Source organism: Symphalangus syndactylus, chromosome 10 (assembly GCF_028878055.3).
Source record: "Symphalangus syndactylus isolate Jambi chromosome 10, NHGRI_mSymSyn1-v2.1_pri, whole genome shotgun sequence".
Taxonomy (NCBI): Eukaryota; Metazoa; Chordata; class Mammalia; order Primates; family Hylobatidae; genus Symphalangus; species Symphalangus syndactylus.
The window spans coordinates 59,854,226-59,875,513 of NC_072432.2; the positions used below are offsets into that span (position 1 = coordinate 59,854,226).

General features: G+C 39.9%; 1 protein-coding gene across 1 annotated transcript in view; it reads right to left on the reverse strand.

Moving 5' to 3' along the window:
* The window catches only part of FRAS1 (Fraser extracellular matrix complex subunit 1), a 471,835-nt gene that overhangs the window by 248,786 nt on the left and 201,761 nt on the right, over window positions 1-21,288 (reverse strand). The window contains exons 10-14 of the mRNA XM_055297229.2: window positions 10,554-10,643; window positions 7,860-7,895; window positions 6,335-6,482; window positions 4,667-4,810; window positions 2,666-2,800 (exon numbers count right to left, since the gene is read on the reverse strand). Of these exons, the coding sequence (XP_055153204.2) occupies window positions 2,666-2,800; window positions 4,667-4,810; window positions 6,335-6,482; window positions 7,860-7,895; window positions 10,554-10,643 (553 nt within the window). The remainder of the gene's footprint in view (window positions 1-2,665; window positions 2,801-4,666; window positions 4,811-6,334; window positions 6,483-7,859; window positions 7,896-10,553; window positions 10,644-21,288) is intronic.

Genomic DNA, 21,288 nt, shown 5'->3' on the forward strand with positions numbered 1-21,288 from the left:
TTCCTTTACTCCGTGTGGTTTACCTGCTTGTACTCTTTTGTTGAAGAGCCATGTTTATCTGCTACTTTTTTTCCACTCTGCCCTTTATTCAACATAGTGAACATGAATATTAATCAGGTGATTTCTGGTAATTAGTTTCCTCAGCACAGCACTTAGTTTCTTTGGGTTTTGATGGGCCAATAAAGTGGCAACTTATCCCAATCATCACATAAATGACCCTGCCAAGAAGAATCAATCCAGAAAAACCTGTTGTTACCATAAAATGGCAGGCTTCTTTTTGAAAAGTTTAGCACATTTGGAAGTGCACCAGCTGAGTGACTGACTTCCAAGGTCAGTGGTGAAAAGTCACCAAAAGTGGTGCAAGCATGAATATTGCAAAGAATTCCAAAGCTGAGAAAGCTTATCTGGAAAGATAATCTCAGTGCCAAGACAGTATATGAAAATTGATCACAACCTTAGCTTTAATTTTTAAGATCCACTCTCTCTCTCTCCTTTTGCTCTGTTTTTTTTTTCTCCTTATTTTATGCATAAAAATGCAACCAGCCTGAACTAAAGCAAATTGGTTTAATTCCCTGGAGGGAGCATGAACAAATTTTCCCAGCAACTTTCTGCTAGAGGCATTTGTGTGTGGATATGTGGATGGAATGTGAAGCAGTGAGCTACGTAAACCAGTAATCAAATGAAACATTACCCATTTCAAAATGCCCTAAACTAGCATTAGCATCACCAATTAAAACAACGGGCATGAGAGAAAGGAAAATGCCCTCCTCCCAAAAAAGTCATATGTATGTGGTATGTGTGTGTTTCAGGGGATGGAGGTGGTACAGAGGAAGAAGTAAAACCTAGGGGAAGCTAATTGCCTTTTAAAGACAAATCTGTCACGAGTGCTAGCAGGAGATCTCTTTGATGGGATAAAAGAAAGGAGTAAAGACATTCAATGATTTCATCAAATTAAAATTTCAGCAGTTTACCTAAATTGCCCAACTATTAGACACTTATAAAGGTATTTGTATGTGCCCACTTTGAACCTGTTTTAAAGTAACAGGTAAACAGAACATGATAAGCTATAAACACTAAGGGTTCTTTTCTGTTTTATGGCTGAGACTTCTATTGAAACACTGGTCTTTGAAGGACCACCAAGTGGTAGTATTCTCATTTATTCATTCATCATACACTTGTTCAACAATGCTAAGAACTTTGTGCAGCCCTTGATGCTGAGGATATAGATATGCAGGGGATATTCTTGTAGACACCAAAGAGCCTCCAAGCCAAACTCAGAAGCTATTCTGCCTTCCACACTCTATAACATGACTGATCACAAAACAGGCCCTGCTACACTCATATCTCTGTGGCATAAACAGTATTAGTGTTTCCTTTCAACGTGGCTTCCACAACCCCATGACCTCCACTTCTGACCATGACCTGGAATGGAGACGACCATCAGCCTCCTCCACATAGGACCTGCATATGGCCCGAGTGCTCATTTAGCCTGCACATCTGATTAATACCATGAACTTAGCCTTTTTAACCTCAATCATTTTCCTGCAAATGATTTTCCTGAAAATCTAACCAAGGGTGTGAAAGAGAGGAGCATATCAGCTGCCCCTCAGATTGGCTCACCTTCTGATTCTCATCACTGATCCACCCTTATGTTTAGCTGCAGAGAGTAGCTATCACATCTCCCTGGCATGACATCCAAGACCTTCCCCTGGTCTATCTGCCTTTTCAGATTTCCTTGCCACCACACACCCTGCCTTAGTTTCTGGGCACATCTAATTATCTATTCTCCTGAAGACAAACTCATATCTCTGCCCCTTGTCTTTGTTTTCATCATTAACCCTGATATGGTTTGGCTCTGTGTCCCAACTCAAATCTCATGTCAAATTGTAATCCCCACGTGTCGAGGGAGGGACCTGGTGGGAGGTGATTGGATCATGGGGGCAGTTTCCCCCATGCTGTTCTCATGATAGTGAGTGAGTTCTCATGAGATCTGATGGTTTAAAAGTGGCACTTCCCCCTTTATTCTCTCTCTCTCTCTCTCTCTGTCTCTCTCTCTCTCTCCAGACACCATGTAAGACATGTCTTTCTTCCCCTTTGCCTTCTGCCATGACTGTAAGTTTCCTGAGGCCTCACCAGCCATGCAGAACTGTGAGTCAATGAAACCTCTTTTCTTCATAAATTATCCAGTCTCAGGTAGTTCTACATGGCAGTGTGAAAACAGACTAATACAACTCCCATCTTCCATTTCTGCATTTAAAAAAATTATTTAGACATTTACTTTTTAAACTTATAATCTCTATTGAAAAAATGGCCAAGTATAATCAAACAAATTAAATTATATTATGACTACTCCCACCTCAAGACACTATTATGATATTAAGAATTTCAACTAGATCTCAATTAAAAATATAAAATAAAAGTAGGCATATAAGTCCACTAAAGCATACTGATAAGAACCAAATAACCTAATAAGGTTATGAAAACATCTCAACATGTATCATTTCTCTAACACACTGTTCTCCTCATCCCATCAGAAGACTTGTTTAGTTTCTTCTCTTATTTGAAAAAGGGCTTAGAGCTCCTGGTGGCCCCAGATCACTTGGTGGGGTCAGGGTTGGGGAGCTGTCTTGGTAGCTGGCCCAGCTGTGGCCCAGCCAGAGATTACCTGCACAGGAATGGCGATCTTGGTAGAAGCCGTCCCCACAGGTAGACACACACTGCCCATGCTGCATCAGCAGGGGAGGCTGGCAGGATGAGCACTCCAGCCCACTGGTACACGTGGAGCACTGGGGCTGGCAGGCTGACTCCAGATAATGTTGAAGAAAGAGAAAGGAACCATTTGATTAGCTGAAAGACACCACCCCCATGCCAGTGCTTACACAGCCTAATCTTGAGGCTCCAGGTCCCAAACAGAAAATGCATAAAAATAATTTTAACAGCCATCATCTGTATAGCACACAGTTCATGTCAGCCACTGTTTGAAGTGCTTTATGTATATGAATTCATTTAATTCTCACAACAACCCTAGGAGGTAGATATTATTAATCCCAACTTTACAGATGAGGAACAGACTCAGGGAGATTAAACAACTTGCCCATGGTCACATGAGGCTGGCATTTGAAACCAAGCAGTTTGGCTCAGGAGTCTGTGTTCTTTTCCTCTTATCCAATAGCGCCCAATATCTTTGTCACTCAACCTTTTAGCAAGAAGATCTCTTGCCCCTTTTCCACCAATACTGTATGAAAGAGATATAAGTAACTTTCAAAAAGGTTGAAGATTATATGAATTAGGAAAGAAAGTATGGAGGAGTGAATAATTACAAAAATAATAAAAGCAGCTAACTCTTATTAATCCTTGGCTGTATCCCAGACATCAGTCTAGGCACTTAACCTGTATTAAAACACTTGATACTTATAACCACCCTCTGAGGAAGGTACTGGAATTACCCTCACTTTATAGATAAGAATGTGGAAGATACCAGGTGGCAATGGCTCACACCTGTAATCCCAGCACTTTGGGAGGCATAGGTGGGTGGATCACTTGAGTCCAGGAGTTTGAGACCAGCCTGGCCAACATGGCAAAACTCTATCTCTACTAAAAATACGAAAATTAGCCAGCGTGGTGGCAGATGCCTGTAATCTCAGCTACTCAGGAGGCTGAGGCCGGGAGAATCGCTTGAACCCAGGAGGTAGAAGTTGTGGTGAGCCGAGACCATGCCACCACACTCCAGCCTGGGTGACAGAGTGAGACTCCATCTCAAATTTAAAAAAAAAGAATATGGAAGCAGAGAGAGGTTAAATATTCACAGCCAGGTATGAACCTACACACTTTTTTTTTCTTTTTTTTTTTGAGATGGAGTCTCACTCTGTCACCCAGGCTGGAGTGCAGTGGCGCAATCTCGGCTCACTGTAACCTCCACCTCCAGGGTTCAAGAGATTCTCCTGTCTCAGCCTCCCGAGTAGCTGGGACTACAGGCATGTGCCACCACACCTGGCTAATTATACACTTTTAAATGGATAATTAACATCATAAGTAAGAAATAAGGGGAATAGTAACTAGGATTTGACATCAACCAAGTCAACTCTCCCAAGTAAGTTCTCCTTCTCAGATGTAGCATCCAGAAATGCACATAAACCCATTCTGGATCCTCTGGTAGCCCATAAGGGATAAGCTCTATTACCAACTATCTGTTTGACATTGAGCAAGTTGGTTAATTTCTCTAGCCCACGAGTTCCCCATTTGCAAAATTAGAAAGTTGTAGTAAATGATCTTGAAGGTCTATGTCAATTCTAAGTTTCTATCCTGGATTAATTGAGTGCTGTAAGAAATGAGCCCAGGCATCCTGATGATATTACTATCCTTGAAAGTCTTCAAAAATAAAAAAACTCAACTGTGACTACCTAACAACCTCCACATCACCTGTCTTCCAATAAGCACCAAAATACCTATAAAATGTCAGAAAAAGAGACCTGCAGGTAGACAGGCCAAGTAACCTATAGATGACATTACTAACTTCTAGAGGTTTTTAGACGTTGTGCATCTCAAAAACATGCTGCATGCATGACCCCCTCCTTGACAATACTGAGCCTCAGTTTAAGAATCACAAACTTTGATGAATCTACCTCCCACACACCACCACCTCTGGGTTGTCCACTCAGAGCCATACCTAAACAGAGACTGCCAGCTTGGTAAAAACCCAGTCCACAGCTGTGCACACACCGTCCATTCTGCAGTAACTTGGTAGGATCTTGGCAGAGATCACAGTGGTCTGGAGACTGAGAGCATGTCAAACAATCTGGATGGCAATGAACTGAAATCAAGGACAAAGAAGTGGAGAACTCAGTGAACTCCATCTATTATTTCTCTTACATCCTTCAGAAAAGAATCTACAAGGTGTGTAGCATTACATAGAACATGAAGAACAGAAAACTGTGGGACTTAGATAGGAAAAATCCTCCTAAATAGCAAAAAAAAAAAAAAAAAAAAAAAAAATGCATTTCAATGCAAGATTGCAAGAAAGTTTTCCTTGTCTAAATTTCATTACTGTCTCCCATAGCCCCAACATGAAGATACTAAAAGAACAGCCTCTACCTGCTGGAATACTTCAAGAAACAGGAATGACTACTTCCATAATGTATTATTTAAACAGATTCAATAATTTATGATACCTCCAATGTTCTTCTTAAGCTTCAACATGTACAAACAGTTCAGACATAAAACCCACAATGTTGAAAAATAGTTATTTTTATCTAAGAAAAATGCACCCCATTTTCTTCTTTTTCTCCAAAATTTCAAATCTCATTTTCAGTAATTGGGGTTATCACTGAATTTAGTGGTAATTATCAGAAAGGGACTTCTTTTTTCAGGTTTTGAAGTTGTCAAGGACCTGATTTTCAATATATATAGTGCATAATAGTATGCTAAATGTTTGTTTTGGAAAGCCCAGAGAGCCACTTTGGTGAAGGCAACATAATTAAGCCATAAAGTTGCTTTGCTTTTTCCTTGATAAACACTTCAGAAAAATACTGCAATTAGCCAAAATAAGCTGAGTGCAACAAGAGCAACTGCCAATATGAAAATTATGGCCGCCCATGAATGAAAACAATTAATTATGAAATATGAATGGAAGAAAATGCCACTTTTCCAAGAGAGACTAAGCTTATAGGCAAACTACTACTCAACCAGAGCAACTCCAGTGCCTGCCAACAATTATTAACTGGAACTAATTCAACCCCAGGTGATTTGAAGCAGAATTGCGGAACAAGTAGATAAAATTATCTTTTGGAAAAAACTAATGACTCTTTAAACTTTAAAAACCCATTTGAGAACTCCAAAAGGAACCATCTGTTCAATAGCTCACCTTAAGAACAAAGAACACCCATAACAAACGTTGAGAAATTATTCTTATATTTTGAACAATGGAAGACAGATTTACCTTTACAAGTCTTTAAACATGTTTGATTTTCACAATAATTTTGCAAGATACATAAGGCATATTTTATCAACAACAAAATTAAGGTTTAAAGAGGGTCAATGACTTGCCCAAGGTCACATGCTCATAATCTGTTGAGTTTGGCAATTACACAGACAAAGATTAATTAGCATCATTTGTTAGAAAAATTATGAAGATAAATAAAAAAAAAAAAGTAAATTCAGCAAGTTCTCAGGATGGAATATCAACATAAAAAAAAAAAAAGAAAAATTATGAAGAAACAAACAAACCCATTGGTTAACTAAAAAAAAAAAAAAAAAAAGCAAGGGGGTGAGGAAGAGGATCTCTGAGCTTTTTGGCAGTAAAACTATCTCAGTAGAAACAGAGGAGACATGGACCCACCTGATGTGCAGTCAGGACAGCATTGTCCCTTCACCTCTAAGGCCAGTGTGCCCACTGGACATGGTGGGCAAGAGGGCTCGTAGCAAGTTACCTGAGCCCCTCGGCACTCACACACCTTGCAAGGGCCATCTTCCCACTTCTCTCCCTCCTACGTAAAAAAGTGAAAAACAGCATTGTCATATTCAGAAGAGAGCTTGCTGCTGAAGAACTTACAATTTCCATAAGAACAAAGTGAAGGCAGCTAATCAGTACTCTGCCAAATCTAACTCTGAAATAGAACAATAGCAAAAGAGTCCTAAATTTAAAACACAGAATTTATCTTTCTTTGTTCATAATGGGTTTATTTCAATGTAGAGCACCAGCCGAAAGATTTTAGGCACACTCAGAGATAAGCTATGAAAGTATTCTAGGACTAACAGAATATGTAAAAGGCATTTAAAACTTGTTTCTCAACCTCTTTCACCAAAAACATCAAAGGAGATTACTATGTACCTGGTGATTAGCAGGTGAGTTAAATACAATCGCTAAAATAACAGTGGGACACTTGGTTAAAAACCTGAATTTCCTTATGGTTACCACAGAAAGAGTTAACAGTTGAGTCATTATATTCTAAAAATTAAAACTTTTGCAGGCCTACTTTTAATGGGCTGTAGATGTGCCCTAAGCTTTCACACACTAAAATACCTTTTTCAGCCAAGCAAATTACGAAAATAAACATTAGTAGTCAGCAGAGAATCCAAATTGAATTGTAAAGAACAATTCATTTTTGCTCACAGGAAAGAGACAGAGGTTCTTACCAGAAGGTATTGGGGTGATGAGGGAGGTGAAACAGGAGAAAACAGGAAAGCAGATTTTAAAGTAACAATCTTATAATATGCTTATTAAGCCAACAGACATTAAACATTTCAAACAATTAATGTGACGGTATTTAGCAGAATGAGCATTACATGTCAGAAAACTGAGCAATACTATCTTGAGAAGGCAGAAGTGCTTTTCTTCCATTTGAAAGTGGACCCGTCTCGAGATCAGACCCCTTATTGTAAGATTGCTGTGTTAAACGCTTGCATTTTCCCTTTAAAAGAAACCATATAACATTGTCCTGTAGACAACCTGGAGAGAATAAACTCGGGATTGTTTGGGGAATGAATGCTTGCAAACTCAAGAAGTTCTTTCTTCAGCACTTTGCAGTACATAAAACTTTACTGATGGTTAAACTGAGTTTTCTAGACCAGAAAAGAATCAGGGAGAGAAAAATATCACAAGCAAGGGAAAGAATCTATGTAGGAGCTTGTGGTTGGAGCAGTATTAATTATCAACTGCATAAAACAACTGGCTAAAGAAAAGAGCAAAAGTTCAATGTACCAAAGTCTGAGTTATCATTAAGATTCTTAATTCCTGATCATACTGCCATCAAATGTGGCTGTTATAAATACTAAGGTACTAAGTTTCCCCATGATATTTCATGCAGATCATTACATAAACAATTTTATAATGATCTATGTGCAAGTTAAAAAGCTATACTTACTGGAATATGTTTAACTTCACTAGCATTTGAGGACATCTAGGAACAAAGAGAAATGTCTTTATTATGCCACTAAAAACACCATTAGGCTGATCTACTTACTTTTTCATTGGGAATTAGCCACTTTTCCCAAGGAACATTCAACTTTATTCATTGGTTATGAATAGAGATGAAATCTATCTTATCAAAAACAAGAAAGGCATACTAATCTGAGGTGAAAACAACATGCCTAGGACATATTTCTGAATTCTCACTTTGTGCCTGAGTACTTGGTTTCAATTCCCCTCAATACTAAGGACTTTATGGTCAAGGGACATAACTTGCAAGGGCAAATTCTTGAATTCTGCATGGTGCCAGAGCCTGATGGAGATTTGTACTTATTTAAAATAACTTCGTTTTCTTTAATTTCACTGAGTTTATCTCCAAAAATAAGTAAGAAAATTGATACTATGATTGAGAAAATATAAATTCAACATTTATAGGGAGGCTTTATAACCTCTTAAATTCTTAAGAAATGAGGATGACTGAAGTGTGATCTACCACTAGGAAACAATGCCAACAGCAAAATAATAATAATGCCAATGTTTTCACCTTTTTAAAAAATGTGCCAAGAAAGCACTGTTCTAAATGCTTCACATATAACATCTCTACAGCCCCATGAGGTAAGTACTATTGTTATCTCTAGTTTACACCAAGGATTAAGTAACTTGCCGAAGATCACAGTACACAGCAAAGTAGAGATTTGAACCTAGAGCCTGCACTGTTAACACTACACAATACTGCCTGCCCAGAATGTGCAGAAACACTGGAAGGTTGACAGATGTAATTTACCCAAATCAAAACAAAAAAGTGTGGAGGAATCAGTTCACCAAAGTCCTTCTTTCAAATTCATTTACAGTAATTCCCCCTTATCCATGTTTCGCTTCCTGCAGTTTCAGTTAACCCCAGTCAACTATGGTGGGAAAATACTAAATGGAAAATTCAACAAATATAAAATTCATCAGATTTTAATTGCATGCTGTTCTAAGTAGTGTGATAAAAATCTCAAGTAGTCCTGCTCCATCTTGCCTAGGACCTGAGTCCTTCCTTTGCCCAGCATATCTACGCTGTAGATGCCACCTGCTCGTTACTCAGTAGCCATCTTGGTTATCAGAGCCACTATCTCAGTATTACAGTGCTTATGCTCAAGTAACCCTTATTTTACTTAATAATGCCCCAAAGTCCAAGAGTAGTGATGCTGGCAACTTGAATATGCCAAAGAGAAGCTGCAAAGCGCTTCCTTTATGTGAAGAGATGAAAGTTCTTGACTTAATAAGAAAAGAAAAAAAATTATGCTGAGGTTGCTAAGGTCTAAGGTAAGAATAAACCTTTCTATGAAATTATGAAGATGTAAGAACAAATTTGTGCTAGTTCTGCTGTTGCATCTCAAACTGCAAAAGTTATGCCATAGTGTGTGATAAGTGGCTAGTTAAGATGGAAAAGGCATTAACTGTGTCAGTGGAAAACATGAACAGAAATATGTTTCAATTGACGCCAATCAGGATCAGTACTATTCACAGCTTCAAGCATCCACTGGGGGCTTTGGCACATATTCTGTGGTAAGTGGGGACTACAGTAATCCTATTCTGACTGGTCAAAGAAGCAGTTGTTTTTATGATCAGCTGGCATATTTTTAAAAACATAATGAATTTATCAACATTCCAATACCCAACATGAAAAATATGGGCTACACTAAACAGGGAAAATTTGAAAAGATTAAGATAAATATGTTTCCTTTGGGTAATAAAAAAGCAGACACAGGGCAAAATAAAACCTTAGTAAATAGAGTTTTACCCCTCATCTAATCAAACAAAATCCTGTCACTGCTACCTGCAAAATAAATCTAGAGCCTGGTCACTTTTACCAAATGCACCACTTCCTGCCTAGACCAAGCCACCATTGCCCTTTGCCTGGACCATCACAAAACTCCACCAACCAGGTTGCCTACCTCCAGTCTCATTTCCTTCTGTCACTTACCCATGCAGCAGCCAAAGTGGTCCTTTCATGAGTTAAGTGAGAGCCCAGCGCTCTTCTGCTGAAAACTCCCCAGCAGCTCCCATCTGCCTCAGGGTAAAAAACTGTGGCCTCCAGGCTACTTACTAGACTTCATGGCCAATGCCTTTCTCCCTCATTCACTAAGTTCCCACTAGACTCCAATTTCTTGAACATGCCAAACACACTTGCGTCTCAGTGCCTTTGCATTTCCTGATCCCTATTCCTGGTATGTTTCCTCCTAGACATCCAAGCGGCTCCCTCCCTTCAGGCTCTGCTCAAAGTTTTCCATAACAGAAACCTCCTCACCATTTTATGTAAAGGAACACATCCCCCATACCCCACCATCTTGCAAGCTACTGTCTAGCCCACTTGCACTGCTGTATTCTTCTATGTAGTGCTCCTCAGCACCTGACGCGTAGTATGTGTGGGAGATGTGTGTGTGTGTTTTCTGTGTCCCTATACTACAAAGTATGCCCCACCAAGAGAGCAGGAACTTTGCCTGTTGTATTCTCTTCTGTGTCCCCAGAGCCTGGTGCACAGTAGGTGCACAATAACATTTGTTGAACAAATGAATGGGTAAAAGAAACAAGAAAGTAATGTCCCCTTATTACATTAATTTTGAATTAATTTGAAATCATCTTCGGTTATGAGCCTCATACTCACGAATTCTCCGTTTTCTTCATAAACACAATAACCATTCCTTGAAATGCATTCAGGACAACACTTTCCATCTAAGTGAATTAATTCTTCACCCTGTAGAAATAAGGGTTGCAGTGGCACATATCAAATTAACATCTCCAGGTAGCAGGGCTAAATTGCGAAGCAGTTGGGTTCCCTGACTGGAATGAGAAACCCTGGCACACCATTGGCTCTGGCCCTCTCCCTGTTTCATCTCCCCCTGTGCTGTCTTCCTATGGGAAGTGTAGTCCACACAGCACACTCCTCCGTGTGCTGTTTCTTTCCCGTTATGATCTGTTATGCTGTGATCCCTCCATAGTTTTCTACCCATGACTAGGAGCTCACATGAATAAGAAGGATGACCAAGGTTAATGTTATAGTCTAGGAAAGTTATGAGTTTCAGAAAAGGATCACACTACCTTAAACATACAATTTGTGACTTTAGTTTCATTAACAGTGCTCAAATCAAACCACCACTTTTCCCTGAATACAAAATCAGATGCATCCCTTTATGCACAGATGTAGTCTTAATCATAAATTAAGCAGTGGAAAACTAAATTTCACTCAATATTCTGAAACTCTTACTGTTAGCCAACTCATATCAAAACTATTCTTAAAATAATAACAGGATGGCTGGGCGTGGTGGATCACACCTGTAATCCCAGCACTTTGGGAGGCCAAGGTGGGTGGATCACGAGGTCAGGAGATCGAGACCACAGTGAAACCCCGTCTCTACTGAAAATACAAAAAATTAGCTGGGGGCAGTGGAGGGCGCCTGTAGTCTCAGCTACTTGGGAGGCTGAGGCAGGAGAATGGCATGAACCCAGGAGGCGGAGCTTGCAGTGAGCTGAGATTGGGCCACTGCACTCCAGCCTGGGTGACAGAGCGAGACTCCGTCTCAAAATAAAAAAATATATATATATATGAGGAATAATTTTAATTTATCTACCCTGCCACATTTGCAGGGTAGATATTTAACTTTCCAAGTCTTATCATTTTTATCTCCCAATATCAATAATTTTAAAATTTTAATTTTTTTGCAAAATAATAAATGCTTGCTGTAAAAATGTAAATAATTTGCAGTTCTATAATTTAGAAGTATAATTCCACTGAAGTCCCATCTCCCAGAAAATCTGTGTTTTTTCGTGTGTATACACTAACATCTGATCTATATGTTAGCATTCTACACTAACATATAATATCTGTAGCCTAAAGAGTATTCTTTAAAGCACTTTCCACTTTCAAAAGACATTTCTACTTTCTAAAGAATGGGGGGGGCGATTCCAAGATGGCTGAATAGGAATAGCTCCAGTCTACAGCTCCCAGCGTGAGTGACGCAGAAGATAGGTGATTTCTGCATTTCCAACTGAGGTACCAGGTTCATCTCACTGGGGCTTGTCCGACAGTGGGTGCAGGACAATGGGTGCAGCCCACCAAGCGTGAGCCAAAGCAGGGCAAGGCATCACCTCAACAGGGAAGTGCAAGGGGTCAGGGAATTCCCTTTCCTAGCCAAGGGAAGCTGTGACAGACAGCACCTGGAAAATCGGGTCACTCCCACCCTAATACTGCGCTTTTCCAACAGTCTTAGCAAACAGCACACCAGGAGATTACATCCAGTGCCTGGCTCGGAGGGTCCCATGCCTATGGAGCCTCGCTCATTGCTAGCACAGCAGTCTGAGATGGAACTGCAAGGCAGCAGCAAGGCTGGGGGACGGGTGCCTGCCATTGCCAAGGTTTGAGTAGGTAAACAAAGCGGCCAGGAAGCTCGAACTGGGTGGAGCCCACCACAGCTCAAGGAGGCCTGCCTGCCTCTGTAGACTCCACCTCTGGGGGCAGGGCATAGCCAAACAAAGGCAGCAGAAACCTCTGGAGACTTAAATGTCACCGTCTGACAGCTTTGAAGAGAGTAGTGGTTCTCCCAGCATGGAGCTTGAGATCTGAGAACGGACAGACTCTCTCCTCAAGTGGGTCCATGACCCCTGAGTAGCCTAACTGGGAGGCACCCCCCAGTAGGGGCAGACTGACACCTCACACAGCCGGATACCCCCTCAAATGAAGCTTAGTGGAATGATCAGGCAGCAACATTTGCTGTTCTGCAATATTCACTGTTCTGCAGCCTCTGCTGCTCATATCCAGGCAAACAGGGTGTGGAGTGGACCTCAAGCAAACTCCAAAAGACCTGCAGCTCAGAGTCCTGACTGTTAGAAGGAAAACTAACAAAAAAAAGGACACCCACACCAAAATCCCATCTGAATGTCACCATCATTAAAGACCAAAGGTAGATAAAACCACAAAGATGGGGGAAAAACAGAGCAGTAATGCTGAAAATTCTAAAAATCAGAGTGCCTCTCCCCCCCAAAGGAACACAGCTCCTCGCCAGCAATGGAACAAAGCTGGACGGAGAATGACTTTGACGAGCTGAGAGAAGGCTTCAGAGGATCAGACTTCTCCAAGCTAAAGGAGGAAGTTCAAACCCACCGCAAAGAAGATAAAAACCTTGAAAAAAGATTAGATGAATGGCTAACTAGAATAACCAGTGTAAAGAAGTCCTTAAATGACAGGATGGAGCTGAAAACCATGGCACGAGAACTACGTGACGAATGCACAAGCCACAGTAGCCGATTCGATCAACTGGAAGAAAGGGTATCAGTGATCGAAGATCAAATGAATGAAATGAAGCGAGAAGGGAAGTTTAGAGAAAAAAAAGTAAAAAGAAATGAACAAAGCCTCCAAGAAATATGAGACTATGTGAAAAGACCAAATCTACATCTGATTGGTGTACCTGAAAGTGACAGGGAAAATGGAAACAAGTTGGAAAACACTCTGCAGGATATTATCCAGGAGAACTTCCCCAACCTACCAAGGCAGGCCAACATTCAAATTCAGGAAATACAGAGAACGCCACAAAGATACTCCTCGAGAAGAGCAACTCCAAGACACATAATTGTCAGATTCACCAAAGTTGAAATGAAGGAAAAAATGTTAAGGGCGGCCAGAGAGAAAGGTCGGGTTACCCACAAAGGGAAGCCCATCAGACTAACAACTGATCTCTCGGCAGAAACTCTACAAGCCAGAAGAGAGTGGGGACCAATATTCAACATTCTTAAAGAAAAGAATTTTCAACCCAGAATTTCATATCCAGCCAAACTAAGCTTCATAAGTGAAGGAGAAATAAAACCCTTTATAGACAAGCAAATGCTGAGAGATTTTGTCACCACCAGACCTGCCTTACAAGAGCTCCTGAAGTAAGCACTAAACATGGAAAGGAACAACCAGTACAAGCCACTGCAAAAACATGCCAAATTGTAAAGACCATCGAGGCTAGGAAGACACTGCAACGACTAACAAGCAAAATAACCAGCTAACATCATAATGACAGGATCAGATTCACACATAAAAATATTAACATTAAATGTAAATAGGCTAAATGCACCAATTAAAAGACACAGACTGGCAAATTGGATAAAGAGTCAAGACCCATCAGTATACTGTATACAGGAGACCCATCTCACGTGCAGAGACACACGTAGGCTCAAAATAAAGGGATGGAGGAAGATCTACCAAGCAAATGGAAAACAAAAAAAGGCAAGGGTTGCAATCCTAGTCTCTGATAAAACAGACTTTAAACCAACAAAGATCAAAAGAGACAAAGAAGGCCATTACATAATGGTAAAGGGATCAATTCAACAAGAAGAGCTAACTATCCTAAATATATATGCACCCAATACAGGAGCACCCAGATTCATAAAGGAAGTCCTTAGAGACATAAAAAGAGACTTAGACTCCCACACAATAATAATGGGAGACTTTAACACTGCACTGTCAACATTAGACAGATCAACGAGACAGAAAGTCAACAAGGATATCCAGGAATTGAACTCAGCGCTGCACCAAGCGGACCTAATAGACATCTACAGAACTCTCCACCCCAAATCAACAGAATATACATTCTTCTCAGCACCGCACCGCACTTATTCCAAAATTGACCACATAGTTGGAAGTAAAGCACTCCTCAGCAAATGTAAAATAATAGAAATTATAACAAACTGTCTCTCAGACCACAATGCAATCAAACTAGAACTCAGGGTTAAGAAACTCACTCAGAACCGCTCAACTACATGGAAACTGAACAACCTGCTCCTGAGTGACTACTGGGTACATAACGAAATGAAGGCAGAAATAAAGATGTTCTTTGAAACCAATGAGAACAAAGACACAACATACCAGAATCTCTGGGGCACAGTTAAAGTAGTGTGGGGAGGGAAATTTATAGCACTAAATGCTCACAAGAGAAAACAGGAAAGATCTAAAATTGACACCCTAACATAACAATTAAAAGAACTACAAAAGCAAGAGCAAACACATTCAAAAGCTAGCAGAAGGCAAGAAATAACTAAGATCAGAGCAGAACTGAAGGAAATAGAGACACAAAAAACCCTTCAAAAAATCAGTGAATCCAGTAGCTGGTTTTTTTTAAAAGATCAACAAAATTGATAGACTGAAAGCAAGACTAATAAAGAAGAAGAGAGAGAAAAATCAAATAGACACAATAAAAAATGATACAGGGGATATCAGCACTGATCCCACAGAAATACAAACTACCATCAGAAAATACCATAAATATCTCTATGCAAATAAACTAGAAAATCTAGAAGAAATGGATAAATTCCTGGACACATACACCCTCCCAAGACTAAACTAGGAAGAAGTTGAATCCCTGAATAGACCAATAACAGGCTCTGAAATTGAGGCAATAATTAATAGCCTATAAACCAAAAAAAGTCCAGGACCAGACAGATTCACAGCCGAATTCTACCAGAGGTACAAGGAGGAGCTGGTTCCATTCCTTCTGAAACTATTCCAATCAAAAAAAAAAAGAGGGAATCCTCCCTAACTCATTTTATGAGGCCAACATCATCCTAATACCAAAGCCTGGCAGAGACACAACAAAAAAAGAGAATTTCAGACCAATATCCCTGACAAAAGTTGACGCAAAAATCTTCAATAAAATACTGGCAAACTGAATCCAGCAGCACATCAAAAAGCTTGTCCACCACGATCAAGTGGGCTTCATCCCTGGGATGCAAGGCTGGTTCAACATACACAAATCAATAAATGTAATCCAGCATATAAACAGAACCAAAGAGAAAAACCGCATGATTATCTCAATAGATGCAGAAAAGGCCTTTGACAAAATTCAACAACACTTCATGCTAAAAACTCTCAATAAATTAGGTATCGGCGGGATGTATCTGAGAATATTAAGGGCTATTTATGACAAACCCACAGCCAATATCATACTGAATGGGCAAAAACTGGAAGCATTCCCTTTGAAAACTGGCACAAGACAAGGATGCCCTCTCTCACCACTCCTATTCAACATAGTGTTGGAAGTTCTGGTCAGGGCAATCAGACAGGAGAAAGAAATAAAGCGCATTCAATTAGGAACAGAGGAAGTCAAATTGTCCCTGTTTGCAGATGACATGATTGTATATTTAGAAAACTCCATCATCTCAGCCCAAAATCTCCTTAAGCTGATAAGCAACTTTGGCAAAGTCTCAGGATACAAAATCAATGTGCAAAAGTCACAAGCATTCTTATACACCAATAACAGACAAACAGCCAAATCATGAGTGAACTCCCATTCACAACTGCTTCAAAGAGAATAAAATACCTAGGAATCCAACTTACAAGGGATGTGAAGGACCTCTTCAAGGAGAACTACAAACCACTGCTCAATGAAATAAGAGGACACAAACAAATGGAAGAACATTCCATGCTCATAGGTTGGAAGAATCAATATCATGAAAATGGCCATACTGCCCAAGGTAATTTATAGATTCAATGCCATTCCCATGAAGCTACCAATGACTTTCTTCACAGAATTGGAAAAAACTACTTTAAAGTTCATATGGAACCAAAAAAGAGCCCGCATTGCCAACACAATCCTAAGCAAAAAGAACAAAGCTGGAGGCATCATGCTACCTAACTTCAAACTATACTACAAGGCTACAGTAACCAAAACAGCATAGTACTGGTACCAAAACAGAGATACAGATTGATGGAACAGAGCAGAGCCCTCAGACATAATATCACACATCTACAACCATCTGATCTTTGACAAACCTGACAAAAACAAGAAATGGGGAAAGGATTCCCTATTTAATAAATGGTGCTGGGAAAACTGGCTAGCCATTTGTAGAAAGCTGAAACTGGATCCTTTCCTTACACCTTATACAAACATTAATTCAAGATGGATTATAGACTTACATGTTAGACCTAAAACCATAAAAACCCTAGAAGAAAACCTAGGCAATACCATTCAGGACATGGGCAAGGACTTCATGTCTAAAACACCAAAAGCAATGGCAACAAAAGCCAAAATTGACAAATGGGATCTCATTAAACTAAAGAACTTCTGCACAGCAAAAGAAACTACCATCTGAGTGAACAGGCAACCTACAGAATGGGAGAAAATGTTTGCAATCTACTCATCTGACAAAAGGCTAATATCCAGAATCTACAATGAACTCAAACAAATTTACAAGAAAAAAACAAACAACCCCATCAAAAAGTGGGCGAAGGACATGAACAGACATTTCTCAAAAGAAGACATTTATGCAGCCAACAAACACATGAAAAAATGCTCATCATCACTGGTCATCAGGGAAATGCAAATCAAAACCACAATGAGATATCATCTCACACCAGTTAGAATGGCAATCATTAAAAAGTCAGGAAACAACAGGTGCTGGAAAGGATGTGGAGAAATAGGAACACTTTTACACTGTTGGTGGGACTGTAAACTAGTTCAACCATTGTAGAAGACAGTGTGGTGATTCCTCAGGGATTTAGAACTAGAAATACCATTTGACCCAGCCATCCCATTACTGGGTATGTACCCAAAGGATTATAAATCACGCTGCTATAAAGACACATGCATGCGTATGTTTATTGTGGCACTATTCACAATAGCAAAGACTTGTAACCAACCCAAATGCCCATCAATGATACAGTGGATTAAGAAAATGTGGCACATATACACCATGGAATACTATGCAGCCATAAAAAGGATGAGTTCATGTCCTTTGTAGGGACACTGATGAAGCTGGAAACCATCATTCTCAGCAAAGGATCGCAAGGACAAAAAAAACAAACACTGCATGTTCTCACTCATAGGTGGAAATTGAACAATGAGAACACTTGGACAAAGGAAGGGGAACGTCACCCACTGGGGTCTGTCATGGGGTGGCAGGACGGGGAGGGATAGCATTAGGAGATATACCTAATGTAAATGATGAGTAATGGGTGCAGCACACCAACAAGGCACATGTATACATATGTAACAAACCTGCACATTATGCACATGTACCCTAGAACTTAAAGTATAATAACAAAAAATTAATGGAGAAAACAATTGAAAATGTTTGTAATAAAAAAGAATAGTAATGTTTCTCTAAATATTTAATATTTAATTTGGGGCCTGTATGGTATTTAAAAGTGTAAAAACCATGTTAATTGAAAAATGAATAATATAAATTTGCATTAACAGAATAATCTTAATGATATTTTGTTTAAAAACATTATACTAATGACAAATATTATGGAAGCATTGGTTGTCTTTGGATGCACTGGATGTCTTTGGTAGCATTATAGATGGATTTTTAAGTCTCTGCTACTTTTCTTGAACCTTCAATATTTTCTAGAATGAATATGTGTTATTTTACTGAGAGAAAATCTAAATGTTTAGAAGAAACACAAAAATACATAAATGATTATAATTATTTTGGAGTTATATAGATTATTGTCCATCAAAATTTCATGTCAGTCAGAGGCCAATAGGGAGCAGTGGATGCTATAGAAAGCAGATGTATTTACAGATAAGTTATTTTGCAGAAATGTGACAAATCAGTTGGTAGTGAAGGCATAACCACAAACACTGAAATTTGCTTTCAAAGCATATAAAAGAGTTGATATGCATGTAATCTAAGTCACTTAAATCAATGTTTTGAAACAAGACTGACTATGCATCCTTCTGTAAAAGACAAAATGCATGAGAGATTCTTGAGTGTCCACTAAAATACATACAGACAAAACTTAAAAGTGACTCCCTATCACCTAAATGAGGCAAAGAAAGTGACTGGGGTGGTGGTGGGGCGGGTGAGGGGGGCTAGTATTGAAAAAATTGTGGGAGGGAAATTAAAGCTTATAGCAAAATACACGGAAGAGAGTAGGCACTCCATAAATGTGAGCTGCCTTGCCCTGCTCCACTGGAGGCAAACTCCCTCAAAAGAGTGTTTCCTTTTTCTGATGAGCAGGTTAGTTAGTCCAATCTCAGTCTCTGGACTAGTGGAGGTAGGTATGATTAGGTAGGGAAGGGATAGAAACAGAAAGGCCTGTGCAACAGAAAGGCTGTTCTTGACCTTCAAACACCATTGTAAGTAACAGCAAGCACTGCTCCTGGGGCACAAGGATTCAGTTTTGGTGAGGTGCAAAGTTTCAAATAGATTTGCTATTTATAGAAGCAGCCCGAATGCCCCAAACCACATCAGTTCACTGCAGTGGGGAGTTCACTCCAATTAGCATTTGACTTTTGAGTAAAATTGCTTTCAGAAACAAACATATTCTTTGCTTTTTAAGAGGATTCTGTTGCATAGGCCAGACAGATTCTCTACCCTTTCCCCACCTAATCATACCTACAGCCACCAGACCAACGACTAAGTCTGGGCTAACTTGCTCATTGGAAAAGGAAACACTCTTTCAAGGGAAACTGCCTCCACTGGAGCAGGGAAAGGCAGCTCACATTGACCACGCGCCTACCCTCTCCTATGCATTTTGCTCCAAGCTTCAATTTTCCCCATTCCATTTTATGCTTCAGATGTGAATGCTAGGTCCTCTTCTTTAAAAGGTAATTTGACTTCTTCACCTGAATTCAGGTTCAAAGACATCATCAAATCTAGAAATATGAAAATCATTATATTGTGCTAGCCTACCATTGATTTGTTTATGTTTCAATGTTTAGAGATTTGGTGGAATATAGCAAAGACAAAGACCAGGCCGTTTTCTTCTTTTTTAACAACAACAAAAACCGTGTGCTGATTTCAATGCTATTCAGAACATTGCTGTTGATAACCAGTGTGATAATGAAGACAACGGTGAAGCTGCACACCTTTGCCTCTTCTTTTAAAAATTAACTGCTCTGTATCTTCTCTGATGTGCATTGCACTTACACTTAATCCACCCTTGGTTTCCAAGATCAGAAATCAAAATGACCTTGATATTTTAGAGAAGGAGGCAATCAGAAAGTGCGGTAGAACTGAATAAAAATATCAACATGGCACTTCCATTGTGCCCCTTGGCAGACATAGTCATTTCCTCCGGGAGATCCTAATATATTTAACTCACATTTCCATTGGTGCCACGCTGTGTTATAATTTTTGCTTGCATATCTGACTTCCCGAAAAGCCTGGAAACTCTTAAGGTCATAACGAGCCTTATTCATCTTTTTATCACCAGTGATACAAGCTAAGCCGAAGTTAGGAAGTTAGTACATCCAGGCTTTAACAAGGTCAGCAGAAGCATGGCATATAAAGAAGGCTAAGAGATATGTTTCATCAGCTTCGATGTCGGTTAAAATTTCACTTCTGGTAGAGTTTCTAGTTTAGAACCCAGGGCTTCAAACAAAACTTGGGAAACATGGAAGTAATATAGAAGAAAACAATTTAGCTGGTTAAAGATCTGGAGAAATAGGTGAGGCATCAGAACTCCTCAATTCATAAAAGAAAAGACGGCAGTGGAGTGCAAGTAACTAGAAAGGGATGAGACAGTATTATGGGGTGACTTGAGGAATACTGAAGTGCTCTCCCTTTGGCAGCTAATCCCCATATTCCCTAAGAATAGCCAAGAACGCCTGGCTCATGCCACGATAGCCAGGTGTCACAGCTGACAGCAGCAGGCAGGCACGTGAAAATGCAGAAGTGCTGGGGATATGGGCTAAACAATTTTCTGTGACTGAGACTCTTTGTTCAGATCTGACTGAAATTAGGTGGTTAAAGGGCCCACCCTACCAGAATCTCCTCTCCCACATTTTTTCAGAAATTCTAGGATGTTAGATAAATTAAGTCCTTAGAAAATAAAATGAGATCCTCTAGGCAGACTGCCGAGGCAGGGAAGCCCAGCCTAAGCCCGAGAGGGACAACAAAAAAGGGCCCTGATTAGGTTTTCTTCTCATCTTCATCCAACCACCCTGACTCCTCTAACATAAAGAAAATAAATGAAAAGGCATGTAAGGGGAAATAAATCTGCAAAAAGCAAGACCCTCTTTACCTAAATATGTCTCAACTCTGTCAAGACCTACAAGTAGGAGGCAAGTTGAAAAATAACCCTGCCAATGACAGCCATGTCTGAAAGGTTGTTCCTTGTTAGGCTCAGGGTTAAGAGGAGCTGAGAAGTGGGGGAGAAGAACTAGAAAGGAAAATGCCTTCACAGAAACCCAGGGCTCCAGATCTTTCTAATTTCCCTCATCTACTGAAGTTCATGGCCCAGAGGGAAATTGGTGGGGCGGAAGGGAGCGGTGAGGGAGAAGGAGACAACTTTAAAAGCAATTTGTTTTGTAATGGGTCAAAATCAAGTTCAAAGAGAAAAAAAAAGTCATTTCCCTCCAACATATAGTACATCGATCGTCCAAACAGAGGCTGCTTTGTTAGAAGCTTCTAGAAAT